Consider the following 19644-nt stretch of genomic DNA (forward strand, 5'->3'; position numbering starts at 1 on the left):
ACCCTGGGAGGGAAGACCAGCACCACACATAGAAGAACCAGAAATAAGGCCAGCAGCAACCTGAGAGACAGGACCAGCAAAAGCCAGAGAGACAGCACCAACATTGCTCTCAACAATTAAAGCACAACCTCCAGTAAAAGCCCTACCACCGGCAACTACATTCTGAGACACAACAGGTAGAGAGCCAACAAAACCAGCCATCCCATAGGCACTATGATAAGGAAGAACCTTGCAAGCAACCTGAGGCACATTGAACTCATCACAACCACCATTTGTCGTCGGAGCAACTTGAGAAGAAGATGCAAGGCAAGGAGGATCTTGTGCAACCACCTCAGAGGAACTCCTTTGGAAAGACTTCTTCTCAACTGTATAATGCTGGGTTGAAGCACCTTTCCATCATGAAGCAGACTTTTCATTTCCTCTAATCCACATGACCAGTTGTTTTAAAGCATCTTCTACAACTGAAGGGAATCCCTTCATAGTCCAAAGATTGGATTTAGCAGCCACTATGAGATTCAAGTTTAATCTCCAAAGGAAGCCCCTTAGAAACATCCAAATCAATCATAATTCAGGCAAAGGTGGAACAAAAATATCAGAAGATTCCTCATACACCGTCAAAAAGTCAGAAAGAGCCTCATTTTAATGTCCCCTCGTTGGATAGTTTTGGGAACAAGGGTAGTTACTATGTAAACTTAATATTACAAGGCTTCTTTCTTCTAAGTCCTTAATTTCAATGTGAAAATGATGTAATCTGACAAAATAATATCCTCTAATGGACAATATGTGGGAATTCTATGAATTATAATATTTCTGAAAGTTGGTTTGTATCTTCAAAGATATTAGTCCTCTCTTACTCAATAATGGGCATGTGTTATGAGTTATTATTTTGATTACTTATAGCTATTATTGTTGTTCATGACTTGATCTTTGAATGCATGCAATTATTGGCTGGAAAGATTGATTATAAGTACCTAGGTTGCCAGTTCGGATTCTGGTAAAGATGCGGGTTCAAGATTCAGGTTTGAAATTTGTCTAAATTTTTTTGAGCTTGTCTTCGGATTCGTTTTGGGTTCATCCGTACAACAACATATGTTTTTTTTTTTAAATATGTATGTGTGTGTATATATATGCAACAAAAAATAAATCCATACTTGAATCTGCTAATAGTAAAGAAACATAGCAAAATACACCACCAAATCTATGTTTCAGTTCAATAGGACATTAATTGCATCATTTAGCCATACATACTACTAGATACACTTGCTTGGTCACATGCATGGAAAATATTTCATATCAACGGACAGTTTGAGTATGAAAGGAATTGTCAAAAAATAAGTGCAGTTATCTGAATTTTTTTTTGTATTGGTTAGAGCATTCCTAACCAGACTATATCAAAAGTTGAGATACAAATTTGAAGTCCCGGATTCAAAGATATCGTATCTTTTTTTAAAGACATTCCTCTATGATCATCAATTTAGATGTCACCTATTGTCAATTTTGACTTCATATATAAGCAAATTTTCATTTTCATACACAAATGCATAAATGACGTATAAACAGCTTGTTTGGTCTTTTTAGTGGTCAAAATAGGGTTGGCAGGACAAAAAAACACTTTAAAAAAGTCAAAACAATGTTCCGAGACCAAATTCAGCCCAGTTCTAGATAGCAAATTCTTCTGCCCGGGTTCCTCTGATGAAATTTGGAGAGAATTTGACAAGGACCAGACTTTGACGGTTGCTGGAGAGAATCTGGTAATGAAGATTATAACAATCAAATTGCTACTTCCTGTATGATATTACAACTCTTGTGGTTATTGGCTGGAAGTATAGCCTTTATCTCAAGTTTGAAATTACAAACAATAAAAATACTGATGTAATTGCTATAGAAAATACAAGCCTGCAGCAACGATGATGTTCCTGTTATGTCTTTAATCTTCTGCAACCAATTTATCTCAGGGGGGTTAATTTCTTCCAAGGAGGAGATCCATATAAAGTAAATATATGCCAAGTTCTGCGTCCTTGTTTCTTTTAATTATAGCCGTCTCTATGAAGTTTGCCAAACTTATATGCTGATGCTTATGGTTCTATGGTTCCACCTATCACTATTTCTTTTGTCGTGTCTTCTGCTGTTTCCCTTACAATATCATATGAGTTGATGATTTGAGACACTATATTCAATATGCTTTGTTGATGCTCATTCTACTCTTTAAGTATTCGCTGTCTATTCTTCCTGTATCTTCCGTCCTGCTTATATCTGCTATTACTACCTATTCCTATCTCTGCTTCTCATATTTGATCACTTGACGTGAGTGATATGAAATTTGAATAACCTTTAATATCTAATAATTAGTCCCTTGTAAAGGACGTGACTTCTTAATTCTTCTTAACTGCCCCTTCACATGATTAACTCTTGACCATTGATATGATACTGTGCTTTCATTAATATATCACAATCATTAACCATGAATGGGGATTGATTCTTTGTCCTCAGTCAAAAAAATCTTCTGTTGATGATAATCTGCAGAATAATGTCAGATATATTATCTAAGGATGTTGATGCAAAGGTAGGTTCTCGAGAGATTAATGATAGATGTTCATTGGGTCTAATGCCCTTTTAAATCATAGTCTTTAACCTTGATTGGACCGATATTCAACATCTAATCATATATTGACATATTGATTTTATTAAATTGAATTAATTAATATTAATAATGTAACAATATTATATCTTATTTATAATTTTATTATTAATTTCACAATATTGTATTTTAAATATTTTGTATTAAATCATTAATTCATTTAATAATAACATATTGGTTATATATTATGATATTAATAACATATTATTTAATTAGTGCTATGTTAATAATATATTATTATATTAATTTTATTAGTTTAACTATTATTTATCTATATATTATCATTCTAAATAGAGGGATGTTACACTCACCCACTTCCTCTAAAAGAGAACCAACTCATAGATGGAGAGGAAGGTCAGGAAATCTAACCCAAATAGGAATCTTGTTCAACATTTCAGAAGAAGGGTTGAAATCAAGATGCCAAGGTGTAACCATTGGCATAAATCTATCTTCCCAACTAAAAAAAAGATCAGACCAAAATCGTATATTTATCCACAAAATTTTTGAACTTAGAAATAAATAATCCATTTGCCATAGGGTAAATATGAACAGTAACAATGAGAATGGGCTCCCAATGTTGAGATATCCAAACGTGCAGCTTCAGGAGAATGGCCCAAAAGCCCCTGAACTGGCAGATCACACCATGAGAGGAAGGAAAAGGCAAAGACATTTTGATCATAGCGTAGTTATCACACATTAAAAGTAAGCAATGTTAACAGGATCATAGTCCACTAGAGACAGGAAACAGAAGACAACTCCTTAACATGAGATGGATATGAAGAGAGATTGTTTTTTTTATAAATATACCCGTGTACAGGTGAAACAGAACAATAAAAACCTTCTAAATGTGGATAAACCTCAGAAATAGAACCTTACAAGAATTGTGAATTTAAAATTATTTATCAAAATCGAACATATGAATGGTCAAGCGACATCAAAACACTAGTTTCTTCAACAAACACTCTAACAAAATCAAATAAAATACCCTTGGACACCATTAGGTCCCTGAAGACATAACTTTAAAGTAATTACTAATTATTCTATAATTTATATTTGTTCCCAAATTTTATTGTGTGGAAAAGTCTTACTTAACTTTATATTGTATTGCCAACAATGTTTGAAAATCCTGAACACCTCAATAATGGATGGATAATCTTGAATCTTTTTGCATGAAATGAAAAGCATAGAGAACTGCATTCCACTGCATTTTGTTAATACAGAAAAAATTGCAAATGCAAATCAGGCAATGCCACAGTTTGATGATACAGGCTACTTACATGGAGTAATTATATTCCATACTTCAATCATTATATCCAAGAACATCTTAACCCCACGTGTGTTTCACTTCTTGGTAGTATCAATTTGGACTCGGTTGATAAATTTTTGTGCTGCAAAGTATATCCATTCATTTTCAAGAAAAATGCATTCTTTTTTTCTTTATCTCCCTTCAAACAAATATTAACTCAAAGGAAACAAAATGTTAGACGGCATTAAGGAATAAACTATCATATCTTTCCTAATTTTTAAGATATGTTTAGAGAGATCAGCTGATATTTGAAATTTCCTATTCTCTCTAATTGTCCTCAAATGTTTCTAGGAGAAGTCGGTGCATTTCAAGGACCAAGTTCATGATAGGAGAAATTACCAGGGGTTAGGGTACAATTCTCCAGGAAACTATGTATAATAAAGATTCTAATGTACTTTTTAGCATAACTTAGGTTAATGGAAAATCTGAAGTTTAATTTCAGTGAACATTCCAGGATTACTACTGCAGCTAACACTAGCATGAGGCCTAGTAATAATTTTTTGCTAAAAGTCCAGCATCTTAAAAAAGCATTAACTTGCACAATCCAGCTTTTTACTTCAAGTCCTGACTCCTGTCACTTCCTCACAACCCAAATGCCTAAAAACAAAAAAGATACACCATCAACATTCTTCTTCCTTCTTCCATTCTAACCATAACTACACCCTCCAGACAAAAAACATTTAATTGTAAAGATGCATAATTGCAGCTTTTAAAATGCATCTCCATAAGTACATATTAAAAGTAGGGTAAGATCAATCACAAAAAAGTGAAAATAAGTCAACATACCATAGCAATTATGTATGTATCAGTGTTGCAGCTAAAAAATAAATCCCAATGTTGAATATTTTAGAAAGCCCCTATACTATCACTGCTCTGATCTTTATAAAGATCATATTATTTCATTTAACAGATTTCAAAAGCTAAGATATTAAAAAAATGAAAATCAAACATGGATAGAAACTTGCTTGCTTTTCTCTCGATAATATTCTTTCTTGCTACTTCGAAGGAGGAGTACATCATATAGGAAATTATTTTTGTTACTCAAATGAATGTCATCAGTTTTCAGTGTGCATTAATAATACATTTATAGTGGTTTTTTTTTTTTTTTAAATCACCACAAAATTTGGAGTTAATTTTAACCACATGGGTGAAATTAAGGTCAATTGCTGTAACCTAACTAACTTTCAACGTTATTCTTATAATTAAAACCAAAACTATAACTGTTGATTTCTTCAAACACTCCAACATTATAACCATGATGTGATACGAATTTACTGATGAGTTATGGCAAACAATCTAGCATTATTACTGCAATTAAAGCTAATACGAATCCTATGGTTGAATTTGAGCAAACATTCCAATGTAAGTATCATAACTCAGGTTAGTCTCAATTCCACTGTTGAACCACCCCTCACCATTTTTTGCGAATATTGTACTATCCTTTTCAATAGAGTCAAGTGGAAATATTCATAAAAAAAAGAGTCGTAGTTGCACTTAAGATTTACTAAGAAAGTTATTAGAAATTGATAGAAACTTTCCTGCTTTTCTCCCAACATTCTTATTTCCTGCTGTTTCCAAGGATAAGGGCACCATATAGAAAATGACTTTTGCTACAGGGATGAATTTTATCAATTTTCAGTATTCGTGTATATTACACTAATAGTAGGGTAATTTCAAGTTCAACCATTCAAAAGATGAAATGTAATCTAAGTTTCTAACCACTTAAAGAGGAAATTAGGTTAACTAATGCAACCTAGCTATTTTCAAAATTACTAAGGCACCTAAGATCAAAAAACATATTGTTGGGTTTCATTGAATATTCCACCATTAAGACTGCCAGTTATGTTAATATGGATTTACTAACGAATTTTTGCACGCATTCCAGCACTCTCACTGTTCAGACAATGCAGAACTATTACTGCAACTAAATGAACAGAAATCCAATAGTTCAATCCTAGCAAACATTTCAACATAAATATTAGGTTAATCTTGATCCCACTGTAAATGCAGTGTGAATTTCAGTATTACGACTGCAACCACAGTTAAAAAGAAACCTGCAGTTGCATTTTGGCAAACATTAGAGGATTATTAATGCCGCTGGCAGAAACTAACAGTTGCATTTTGGCAAACATCCGGGGATCATACTGCAACAAAGATCGTTATTTATCCTAGTATTTAGAGTTTACCAAATATTTCAACATAAGTAATAATCCCGGGCTGATATGAATGCTACTGCTAAATATAGTACAGTTTTGACTTTCGAGTAATATGACTGTCACTAAGTTCAAAAGGAGACCACACTTCAATTGAAGCATGGGTAATATAACTGCAATTAAGATTAGCATGAATCCTAAGTTGTAAATTCCAAGATTAATACTAAACCAAGTGATGATATGAATTCTACCATTTCATTTTCGTGACCACTCCAACGTTAATAATGCAACACTGATCAATTTTAAGCGTATAAAGAACTAAAGGACGAACTAAAATACAACGTGTGCGAATCTTCAATGATATGAATTCTAACATTTCATATTCGTGACCACTCCAACGTTAATAATGCGTTACTGATCAATTTTAAGCGTATTAAGAACTAAAGAACGGACTAAAATACAACGTGTGCCAATCATCAAAGTTAAGGCAACAGCAGCAAGCTCTCGTACAATTTGTATCAATCTTTAGAGCAAAATGTATTTAAAACGGATTCATCCTATCAAAAGATTGCCGCTTGAGCTTAAAAATACAAGTTCACGAACTACGAAGAGTACCTGGGCGGCAGAGGCGGAAAAGCGGATCAAATTGCCACAGAGGGACCACAAACCACTGGAGGGGGGGTGCTGGCCCGATCGGAATGACGAAAATGATGGAAAGGAATCCGATCCCGCCTCTAAACCCTTGTATTTTCCCAGATCCTGCGAAGAAAAGACGAAGAAAGTAGAGTGAGCCGTCACATGCACAAGTTGCAGATGTGTACGGCTGGTTGGCAAATGGGGGTTTCCGAGTGATCGCCCCGTAAATGCCCTGTCCTGCAGCCTGGCCTGCTTGAATTCCTTCGCTTGGCTTTCCACAGGCGAGGGAAGAATCGAAAAATGCAACGTGGCGGATGACTCGGCTCCTCCTCTTACAAGCGATCTCCTCGCTCGACGCCTTACGTGTCTTTGCCAGCACTGAATACCTCTACCGACAATACCATTTAACTTTTTGGTCCTCTGGGGATAAATCTGGGCAAATTTATCAATCCTCATTCCGAGGTGTCGTTTTTCTTCCAAATATCCACTTCCTTTGACCAAGAGAAAGGATTGAGCTTACCTCTTTAAGAGATACTAATAATTCTATGTGACCTTACCTCTCTATAAACCTAAAAAACACGCAACCAAATTAACAATGTTGGTGTCCTGGAAAAGGTGTTCTATAGGCTATGTTTTCAAAATCTCATCCATATATCTATCATGAAAAATTCTTCAATTATCTACGATTAGATTAAATCTCACACACAAATTTTACTCTTAAACTAAAAATACTATATAAAAACACTCATGATTGATTCATAGTTCCCAAGTTTAATATGAGTGGTTTAAGGGCAACTAAGTTCCCTCTAGTGACTTATTGTCTATCGAGTCTTAAATTCAACTAGAATATCTATCATGAAAAATTCTTCAATTATCTACGATTAGATTAAATCTCACACACAAATTTTACTCTTAAACTAAAAATACTAAATAAAAACACTCATGATTGATTCGTAGTTCCCAAGTTTAATATGAGTGGTTTAAGGGCGACTAAGTTCCCTCTAGTGACTTATTGTCTATCGAGTCTTAAATTCAACTTTCTAATGGGGGTGGTTTTATATTAGTTCTTTGGTTATCTAATGTATGAGCATAGATCATAGAATGAAATCTCTTTGACTAAGAGATGAGGATTTAGTTGTATCCATTCTATCAATGTTGGTTAAAGCACAATCTAACTTCATCACTTATTGTACCTATTATCTCTTAGTATAGTTATCAAATATATGAGTCATAGGTTGAACATCTTCACTTACGAGTCAAGGATTGAGGGGCATTTATTTTGTCAAATTTACTCATAGCACAATCTCATTGATCTCTTACTATAGTTGTCATCTCTTACTGTAGTTATCCAATATACGAGTATGAGTCATAGGTTGAACCTCGTTGATTAAGAGTAAAGGATTAATTTTAGGTGACCATTCCATCAAACTCACTGAAGGTGTAATCTTAACTTTTTCCCTTACGATACTAGAACCTTGTACTCAACAAAACTCAAATCATAGTAGGCTCGTTCAAAACCATTTACTTCACTAACCTACATTTTCAATTAATTGAAAAATATGGACATGTTTGAATATGATATTTTATACTTTGATGGACTAAAATTTGAAATTAATCATTGGTTTTTGACTTTAGAAATAAGGTTCAATGGTGTGAGATTGACTTAGGAGAATTAGATCTTAGTGAATGAAAAGTTCTACATCATTGAGATTGGAATTGTGTCCTCCACAATTTTAGTCAAAAATATATCAACATGGACTCATATTCATGTTGCTAATGAGTTGTAAGAAAGGATTTATAATTTGATTTAAACTCTTAAGAAAAAAAAATAGGTTGACCATAATTATAAAAATATGTATCTATTTTTCACTTCTAGTTATAAATAAACTATTGATCGTGATTCTTACTCCTTGTTTCATGCATAATTGAAGAAACGTTTTTTTTAAATATATTAGATTAAAATATAAGTGTAATTTGCAATTGATAGAGTGTGTTCAAAAAAGAGTAGTGAATGTACATCACATCATAGAAAAAGTCTGGTAAGGACTTTGAGGAACTTCAATCAATTCTATTTATTCTCACCAAATAATAAAGTTGTTTGTTTAGATACATGATTTATAATAAACAATTTGTTAAAAAATTAAAAATTTAATATTTCATCATGTTTATTGAAAGTTCAAATATGTATGTCTTAGAGTGTGTTCCAAAAAGAGTGGTGAATGTACATCACATCATAGAAAGTCTTACAAGGACTTTGAGGAACTTCAATCAATTCTATTTATTGTCACCAAATAATAAAGTTGTCTCTTTAGATACATTAATTATAATAAATAATTTGTTGAAAAATACAAATTTGATATTTCATCATGTTTATTATTGAAAGTTCAAATATGTATATTCACATAATAGTTTGGTATATTGACTATAATCAATGCTAAATCGCAATGAATAATCAATGGTTTCTCAAAAAATTGTGTGGTTACTTAGTCCAAAAAGGTTAATGGATTTTTAAATAATGATCATTATTAATGAGTTTTCCTTCTAAATCAGAACATTTAAACATTCTAAATTGAAGACGATATTCTCGCAATCCTCTATACTGAATTTGAAAAAATTTAGATTAAAATTATGTGTGAAATGTTTTGCATTAGTGTTTTGGATCACTTTGTGATTGATTATTGAATGAGGATAGCAAATTAATATCACCAAGCTCAAAGGTATGATATGATATTCACTTAAAGATAAGATGTGATATTTACTTTAAAATGTGATATTTTCACAATTCTTTATAGGAAATTCTAAAACCTTCTAGATTATATTAGAGTAGTGGAATTTTTATGGGGACAAAATCCATTATCATATACACATGCCAAAAAAATTGTATCTAAGGCAATATGAACTCAATCAACATAAATAGAAAATACATTCACAAAAATAGAAGCTTTAATAACTATATTATATAACATAACATCCAATGATAATCTCATTGACAATTCAAATTACTTCAATTTACAATTCAACCTTAAAAACCCAACATGAATATGTAGAGACTCTCTTCTTACAAATTGAAGTTGAATGGCTACTAAGAAATCAAAATCACATTCTTAATAACCCTGCAAATTTAATAGTTATTGGCCAGACAATGGCCTCTCCCTCTCTATGTATTTCACCTTGGCCCTACAACTATGATGCACAAATACTCATTTTCCCCTCTCGGTGCATTTATCAAATCTACTCTTTAAATTGATCGTTCCCTTAGATTTAAGGCTATTTTATAGTTATCTTTTTCTACTACAACAACAACATGGTAAATCCCTATTACTTGGTGGTTCTCTATTTGTTAATAGTTTATCCTTGCTTCACATGGTGGTTGTCTTCCTCTTCCTTTGTGCATACACATTCTTGTTGAGTCAATGTTGAAATGACTTCAAGAAAATTGAGGGACATTCATCTTCATCCCCCTTTCACCGTTCTCCTTTCACACACCCCTCTATTGTTCTCTTTGATAATCCCTTTTTAATCCAACAATTACAAGAAGAACCATTTCCAGATGAACCATGTTTAAATCATTTGTGCCACATGGATGTTGAAAAGGTTGTGGGATTTTTCTTTACCATCACCAATTTTAATTTCTAGTTAGTGTTTAAAACCTTTTGATATTCATTTTGTGCAGATCATGCAAACATCACATTTTATGGAATTGTGTCTCTTTAAAATTATCAAGGTTCATTATTTGTATTTCCACATTTCACAAACATGTCATGCAAGAAAGTCATAAATAAGATGTCAAAATTAAAATAAACAGAATGTATAATTTTTTTCTTTATGTTGATTGTCGATTGTCAATTCACGTAGGATGCTCGAACATCAAACTCTCCCAATAGGAAATATTCATGAGCATAGACCACAAATGGAGTTAGAAAGTAGGACTACCCTTTCAAGTTGCAATGATGTACAATGAAGTTCATCTCTGACCTAGACAGGGATACTTATTTCCCTACCTCATGTAGCACTTCTATAGGATTCTTATCCTCCTCCTTCACCAAGTTTTTATCCCCTTTCATCTTCCATGTTTTGGACTCATTCCTACTACAGTGCAAAACTTTATTTTCCTAGAACTTTATCTTCTTCTCCTATGCATGCTCTCTAATTTCTTTGCACCTTTTTCATAGGATCTTGTCCACTACAAATTGAACATTTCCAACAATGCTCTACAACATCCCTTACACACTCAATATGTAACTAACTAGCTCCCATATGAAAATATTCAACTATATCTTATCCTACCTTTAACAAAGCTAAACTAAACTAAATCTTCTAAAACCCATCAAAATGTCTCACATTGCGTTATCCTTCCACAACATCCTCTTCATTCTTTTCTTTATCATATGCACCTTTTATCTTTTCTTTTTTTGAATTCTCGTCCGCCTTCATGCCTTCAATATTTTCTATGTACTCATGTTCTATCATAGAAAATCATGCTACAAATATTCATCCCTGGTTCTATTTGATGCTCTAGCATCTACCTCTTTATTTTCTACTACTCCTTATCCTTTCTCGTTTAATTCTTAAGCTAACACTACTATAAATTCCTTCATTGTAGCAATGTACAAGTGCTCAATCATCTTAATATTTTTCTCAAGCAACTTCTTCTTTTCAATTGGTTCCTCATCCATCACTAGTCCATTATGTATCATCTTACACTCTTACTCAAAATGATGGTCATATTGTCCTACATTTTGTCATCACAAAATGAAGATAATTGTATGAAAATTTTCCAATTGAGTTTCACTTTTCTTTAGATACCGCATTATTTGATTGGAAAAATTGATCATACGATTGTCACTAATCCATATAATGAAATGTTTTATTGAATGTTCTCATAAAGTCTTTTTTCCTTTTTCAGTTTCTTAGCCTATACTTGATTTTTGAGACCTTTAAAGTTCCTTTTGTATTTTTAAGTGTTTGTTTTGATTTTTTTATCTTCTTTTTCCTTCAATCTCTTGATTTTAGTTATACCTTTGATTCGAGATATCTTGGGGCATAATCATAGTTGTTAGTCAAAAGATATTAAGGATTAAGTGTCTAAAAAGTAGAGTTTGCAACTTCAATTGCAAATTTAAAATAATGTTGAGTTGCACTTGTTAATAAATATAACTTAAAATCACTTTATTTGTCCTTTTAAGTTACTTTTTGACTTTTAATTTTTCACTTAAGCTATTTAAGTCATTATAGTGCATTTTATGTTATATTTTGATGTTGAGATTCTTTTTAAATTTATCACTCAAGTGATTTTGTCACTTTATAGTCTAATTTGATGTTAGATTTACTTTAATGTTTAATTTAAAACGTTTAAGTGAAAATCACCTTTTTAGCATATTTGCACATAATATGTAAAATATAATAGTGTAAATATGTATTTGACCCCTTTAAAGTGAGATTTACTTAAGTAATCAAATAGACATGTGCTAAATAGAAAATTTTAAGTGATGCAAGTCTATTACATTTTTTTTGAAAGAAATTGCTCCTCCAAATTGTGTTTTTTGGCTTGTAAAGCACTATTTTCTCATCAAATCAACTGCTTGGATGGTTTCACTTGCATTTTAAAACATGCATTTGCTCCTCCAAACCCCGATTATCTTTTTATATATAAATGCAAACATGTAATGCCTTCTCCAAACCACGATTCACCAAAGGATTGCATTTACATGTAAAAGCAAGTCATTTAAAACATGCATTGACTCTCTCAAACCTCGATTTTGGCCTAGGTGTCATAATGCATGCACATGTATTGCATGTAAAAGCTCTTCTAAACCACAATGTTGGTCTTCAAGAAAAAAATAACACATTTAGTGTCCTCTAAGAACCCCAATTTTGATCTCTAAATAAGTTTCATGCATTTACATTGTATATTTTAAAATGTGTGTTTGACTTTGTGAAGCCCAATTTTGGTCTTGCAGTAAAAACTTTACATGCAAAAGGGCTCACAAACCCCATTTTTGGTATTCTAAGAGAAAAATGTGACATGTAATACCCTTATAAAGCCCATTTTTTCTAAAATAGTGGGACTTATGCATTAACAATACATATTTTAAATATGCAATCCAACGTTCAAACCCTAATCTGGGCATTTTTTGGGCAAAATTTTACATGTAAAGATGCAAGGAGACAAAGACAATATTATTCCCAACTTCAACCAATCACCTACCTTAGCATGACATAGTTTGCATTCTAGGCAATAATCTATTTGGGAGCCCTAGGAGGGGAGTAGGGGGTAGGGGTAGGGCATCCCTGCATCTACTTTGACAATATACACACCTTGCATTGAACTGCCCTAACCTTTTTCCCTTTCAATATAGGGGGTAGGGGTAGGGGCCATATAGTTTCAAACCACATTTTCACCTTTTTATACAAAGGTGTTACATGTAATGAGGCATCCAAACCCTAATTTGCCAAAAATGTTGGAAGGAAAAGGTCTTTCAACACATTTTCATTACATATTTAAAATAGGAATTTGGACTTTCAAACCCAAATTCTCTATAAAAATTGAAAGAAAAAGGTCTTTCAAATTATTTACATCAAGACCTACATGTGTAATGCAACTTGTGAACCACAATTTGCATTGAGATAGAATATTTAAAATGTATAAATCTCTCCAAGAAGTGCGATCTGCGCTTTGGAATGTATTTACAACATCATTTGCATCATTTTGCACATGCATTTGAGTCTATAAACCATTATTTGAAGCTAAGGTTTGAATCTTTCAAATGCATTTGGCCATTACATGCAAACACACTTGAGAAACCCATTTTTGGAGAGGACAAGCTCATTCCAACTTCTTATTCTTCCAAATTTTTCTCTTTACTCTTGAAGTAAGTGTAAGAATCTGATTTCACTTGCATTTCTTGATCATTTGCTAATTTGTTGTATTATTTGGCTCTTTATGATCCATTTGTTCATATGCAACCCTATTTTTTTGCTTCAAGTTATTAAATAAGTTTGAAACTTGCATTTTTACAAACACAAAAGATCTCCCATTTCAAAATGGAATTGTATGCAAAGTCAAGCTTTGGAATTTTTCAAGTTTGATTCAAAGCAAGAGGTATGTTTTTCTTTTAGTTTTTAATTTTTGTATATACAACGTTTACTTTAGTGGCAAATATTTGCCTATTGGAGAATTTTTCCCATCGACCAACGTTGGTTTGGCAATTTCTTTCCACATATGTGGTACAACGTGTCACCCCAAATTTACCAAAAATGGGTCACACCCCCAAGCCCATTACTAAATTATTTATGTTATTGGCTCTCCTTTTCACACAATATAGCCAATCAAAAAAAAAATTTACACATGGCCAATTAAACACATTCACCTATGATTTTTGAAGGAAACTTTTTGGATGGCCTCAACTCGCCCATGGTTTTATAAAAAAAAAAATTAAGAGAGGGATGACACTTGCCCTAGAAATATGTGGACGTGTGTCCCACACTAATTCAATTTTACTAGCGGTATTATTCAAGGGCATATATTAGAGGGACCATAATCGCCTTGGAAATTACATAAGACATGTTTTTATTACATGGGCTTCGCAAAATATTTTGTATACCCTATAATATTCCTATAAAATTCACCAAAAGGTATTGGCATAAATACATTCACAGATCAGTGGGTTATCTCCATTCCAATTGATAGTGGAGTCTCAATTTCTCAAAGTACCGAAAGCATTGGTGAGTGACAATGATATCTTATGCAAAGGTGAGTAACTTAGAACCCTATCTATCTAGACTCTACAATTTTAGTTCCTTTCTTATTTATAATTTAATAGGTACAAGTTAGACTCTAAGTAATTAATTATCACCTGACACTAGTGACTACTGAGTCATCTAGTAACCAAGGAGACCTAAGACATCTACATTTTATAGTGTAGGTCGTACAACCAATGAATCATATTTAGATAAATATATGCAATAGTCAACTATCATATTTTTCAACAAGTTGATTTTTTTGGCAGTCTATATTTCTTCGGAGAATCAGAGATGTCCAACATGAACAAGGGTAAGAGTCCTACATGTCGTGGAAGCCAAGAAAGGCCAACCAAACGCACTCATAGAACCTTGTCATCATATTTTACTGGCCAAAATCAAGAAGCTACAACATCACAAATACATTTGGAAGATGTTGAACCACTACTAGTGCCACTCACACATATTGAATAAGTTGGCAAACCTGATATCTCTAATCATGATGAACTTGAAGAAGATCTTAAGGTAAAAAATGCCCAGAGTAGCCAAGATCTTCAGGTCAATACCCAGAGTGGAAAAGATAATATAATCAACTTGGATGATGTCCAAGAAAGGGAAAAAGGAAATACAATGTGAAATCCAAAAAAGATTAGAATTGGGATGTATCAATTAGGAAATTTCAAATAGAATTGGTCTTAAAGTATCCATTTATTGAACTTGTGTGCAATTCAATAGAAGATGAGATTCTAATAGAATGAAAATGTATGATATACACAATTATAAATAAAAAGGAAAAGAGGTTGCAGCTAAAAATTGACACTATAGAAAAGCATATGGGTGAAGTTTATGAGAAGAAAATTATAGATGGAGTGAAAAAATTAGTGACAAAATGGGAAACCAAGGAGGAATGTCAACATGTTAAGAATGTAGAAATCTTAGAATTTCAAGAGAAAATATAGACAAATCCCATTGAAGTAAAAGGTTCAATTGAATCTCTTCTTGGAAAAGCAATGAAAGTTGAAGAAATAGGTAAAGCTCTTTAGTTAAGTGATGTATTCTATATTTTGAGCAAAGGGCATGCCATGAAAATATACCCATTTTTTTTACACTTTTTGAAAGTTGTTATTATCCAAAGAGTCACTAGTCTATAAATAGTGGATGTGTATTGGAAACTACAATTAGAGAAATTTTTATGTTGTCATTGATGTCAAACCTATTGGTAAGACAAAGTGTTAGACCTACTTAAGAGATATTTACTAACCGTTTAGAGTGCCATGTCATTTAATTGATGAAGAGCATTCGAAAAGAAGAGATCATGAGATGACCTAGTGAAAGGTTGAGTTGAGATGTGATGAGTATCGTGGAAATACAATAAGCACTTGATTAGTTAGTCCTTGACAAGATAATGTGTTGTTCAATCAATACATGAAGTGAAGAAGATAGTTGGATGAAGCTTAAATTTAAATTAAGTCAAAAGGATAAGTTTGACTGAGTATCAGTGTTGGTCAGTCAATGAAGGAGCTAAAGTGGAAGATTAAGGAACTTAAGTGGAAGCCAATTAAAATAGTTCAAGCTAAGTGTTAGTTATTGTCGAGTAAATGCATGAAGTGTTAGTAGTAATCGAGCATAGTAATGGTTGAGTGAGCCTATTAATGTCGACTTAGAAAGTATAGTGTGTACCGAGGTACACAGTAACAAAAAAGCAAAAGAACACATTGATTACTGAGTGACAACAAAAGTTACAATTTGAGAAAGATTTGATTTTGAGGTCAACATAGTTAGAATTTTGAGTTAGTCAAAGCATGTGGAAGATAAGGATTGATGAGCTAGCATAATTAATATGTGAGGAGAGTTTGTTAAGTAATCAAAGGTAAGGATTCAATCAAAATTTTCTAGAAGAAGAAGGAGAACAAAAAGGTGAAAGGATTTGATGAATTTGACCTAACCCCAAGATCAACAATGATGTTTAAGTGATAAAAGATCGAAAGTACCTATTTAAGGAGGCATAAGAGATGTTTTCTAAGGTTGGTTTGTTGTTGACTGGAAATCTCAAGGAGAATTTGTGAAGAGTAGAACAATAGAGGTGAAGTGTAGAGAAGTGTGAAGAGTGATTGCTTGAGGAGGTGCCAAGCAGATCAGTGATGCAGATGTAAATGGAGACCATTCAATGAACCAGTAAGATGGGTGAATGGAGATTTGAATTTGTAAAGTGAGTTGTACTTTACATATCAAACCTACTATTACATTCTAACCATTATATCAGTGAAAATCTTTTAGTCAAGGTTGACCTAATAGTTATTTTATAAATCCTTTACTCAAGGTGACATTCTAATGAAATGATCCAAAGTCCTCTAAGAAGGCCACTCCTAATAGGGTGATTAAATCATTTTGATATGGTCACATTTAATAATGTGTTGTATAAATTTTAATAGAGTTGGCTCTTAAATGAACTCACTTCAAAAGAGTGAAAATTGGTAGCATGTTACTTGGTGGTTTTTCCCAAATTGGGTTTCCACGTTTAATCCTGAATTCAAAGTGTTTTTTTCATGTGTGGGTGTTATTGTTATGCATTCTATATTTTATAGTAGTTTTATTTACTGGCAGTCAACACATATAGAGACAGGGAGTTAAGATATTATAGATTGTTGATGATATGCTATATGGATTGAGTGGGTATTTGGGATTGATTAATTCGTTTGAAGTTAGTAAAGTTGAATTGGTACATCTAGACCGAGGATAACTGATTCAACCCCCCCCCCCCCCCCCCAAGTTATTCTAAATTATTATTAGTATCAGAGCTTTGGTGTGTGTAAGGAAAGTTTGAAGGGATGCAAGGCAAAGATCAAGATGTACAAGAGAGAGGTACCTAAGTTGACTACGGAGAACTTGCCAGCATGGAGAAGATTGATGAGATTGCATTTATCTTGCATTGGAGACTCTACATCATACTATTTTGACAATGAATACATTGAGGTGCCTAGAACTATGATAGTTGAGCAAATGAAATAGAAGTAGGAGCATAACCAAATGATGATTGAACTTGTAATAGCCTTGAGTTATGCAGAATTTGATGATATGAAGGAATGCACTACTACTAAGAAAATGTGGGACAAGTTGGAAAAAATCCATGGAGGAGATAAAAAAGTGTTGAGAGCTAAAGCAGAAAGCTTGAGAGGAAAATTTGATGACATGAGAATGAAAGAAGGTGAAAATATTGCATAATATTGTGGCCAAATCAAAGAAGTTGTGAATGCTATCAGAGGAGCTAGAAGATACATATCTAATGAGACTATGATAAGTAAGGTATTAAGGACTTCACTTCCTATATATGTAATTAGAGTATCTTCAATTCAAGAATAGAGTTGTACGCTTGGTAATGATCTAACCTTGGGTAGTCTAATTGATAGACTTACTGCATTTGAACTATCAAATTTTGATAATTATTCCCTTGCTAGTGTTGATTCTACATTCAAAGCACAATTAACCCTTGATGGATATAAGAAAAATAGAAGGAGAAAGTATGTAGAAAGTTATAGTGGATCTAATGATGACCTTGATGAATTTGAAGCATTGTTGGCCAGAAGACTTCCTAGAGGAAAAATCAATACAAAGGTAAACTTTCTATTATTTATTTTACATGTAACAAAGTTGGTCATATTGATGCTAGATGTCCTAAAAGAGATGAGAAAGAGGAAGGGAAAGACTTCAAGTACAAAGGAAGAAGATATGATAGAGACAACAAAAGCAACATAGATAAAATAGACTACAAGGATAAATGTAAGAAATCTTGCTATATTACTAAAGAAGATGGTTCTAGCAATAAATCCGATGATCATGACAAATAAGTTGTGTATGTTACAATGAAAGATGAGAAAATTACACTGATTTCACATGTGAGTATGAATGATAGATGGATAATTGATAGTGGTTGCTCATATCATATGATTGGTGATACAAGTAAGTTTGAGAAGCTAGATCATTATAATGGAAGTAGTGTTAAGTATGGTAATTATGCACCATGCTATGTGAAAGGTAAAGGATTAATTAAACTAGATGATAAGATCAAATGTGAAATTACATATTGGGTTGATGATTTGAAATATAATTTGTTGTGTGTGGTATAGTTGATAATTTCAGGCTACAGAGTTGATTTCCAAAACAAGAAGGCAAAGATCTATGATGATATTGGTGAACTAGTTGGAAGTAGAGACTGCACACTTGAATTGTGTCACACTCTAAACCATTCTATCCAAACGATTCCATGAGTTGGAATGCGTGGATGCCAACTTAGAGCTCCCTATCCACGGAGTGCAAGAAGCTAGTATTCAAACATGAAGGCTCTCATCCAAGCCTTAGAAATGTGCTTCTTGCTAGTAAACCATGCAACGAGAGGTTCTTTGAGACAAGAGCAAGAATGCAAGTGTCTACAATGAGTTCCTCAAAGATGCAATGCAAGATGGAAGACTAAACTAGAATGGAAATGCGAGATGCAGCTATGCTAGAATATGAATGAGAGTGTTACAATCCAAATATTTAAACTATGTATGTGTATATGCTCATGTGTATTGATTTTGATCTCTCGAATGGATGGTAAAGACTTAAATGTTTTTTTGTGAAAATATGTGACACTTGGATAGATCGTATGTGATGATTTTGGATTAACCCCTTGTGATGACCGGATAGCAAAAAAATGTAGCGAAAGATTAAGAAGGTGAAAAGACATGCAGAAGCGAAAGATAAAAGTAGCTAGCTGATATGTCCACAAAAAAGATGAAGAGAGAGAGCTCTTCCCACGTGTAGGAATGTGCAACTAGAAAAAGAAAACATGAACCTAAAATGCAAGCTACTATGCAAAGTGGTTTACCAGCAAGAAACTCATAACATTTAGACTCTTAATTTCATCATTGAGCGTTGATTAGGGACATCATGAGATCATACAACCATCACTAGTATAACTATGAGGATATGAATGATCGATATTAGATAAGTATGTGGAAATCCAATCTAAGCATCATAGACATGTAAGTCAAGATAACTACGCGATTAGATTCCCTAAGTTTAATTTAGCAAGATTACACCTGTATCAAGGCATAAGTGCCAGGATAAACCTTGAGTGCGATCTTGCAAAACAGTCAAGGATGATACATTTGTAAGTCAAAATGTTGAATACG

At 33.0% G+C, this 19644-nt stretch overlaps 1 protein-coding gene and 1 long non-coding RNA gene across 2 annotated transcripts in view; both read right to left on the reverse strand.

The window, feature by feature from the left end:
- The window catches only part of LOC149530420 (uncharacterized), a 150513-nt gene that overhangs the window by 114996 nt on the left and 15873 nt on the right, over positions 1-19644 (reverse strand). Inside the window, exons 2-3 of the mRNA XM_089808198.1 lie at positions 7291-7302; positions 6713-7121 (exon numbers count right to left, since the gene is read on the reverse strand). Of these exons, the coding sequence (XP_089664324.1) occupies positions 6713-7121; positions 7291-7302 (421 nt within the window). The remainder of the gene's footprint in view (positions 1-6712; positions 7122-7290; positions 7303-19644) is intronic.
- On the reverse strand, positions 3734-4535 carry LOC149530421 (uncharacterized). The gene is made up of 3 exons (XR_016358868.1): positions 4405-4535; positions 3916-4026; positions 3734-3829 (listed from the first exon to the last, which is right to left on the reverse strand). It is a non-coding gene; the product is annotated as an uncharacterized LOC149530421 (long non-coding RNA).

This window comes from Cupressus sempervirens, chromosome 11 (assembly GCF_028749045.1).
Source record: "Cupressus sempervirens isolate cs-2001-9-10 chromosome 11, ASM2874904v1, whole genome shotgun sequence".
NCBI lineage: Eukaryota > Viridiplantae > Streptophyta > Pinopsida > Cupressales > Cupressaceae > Cupressus > Cupressus sempervirens.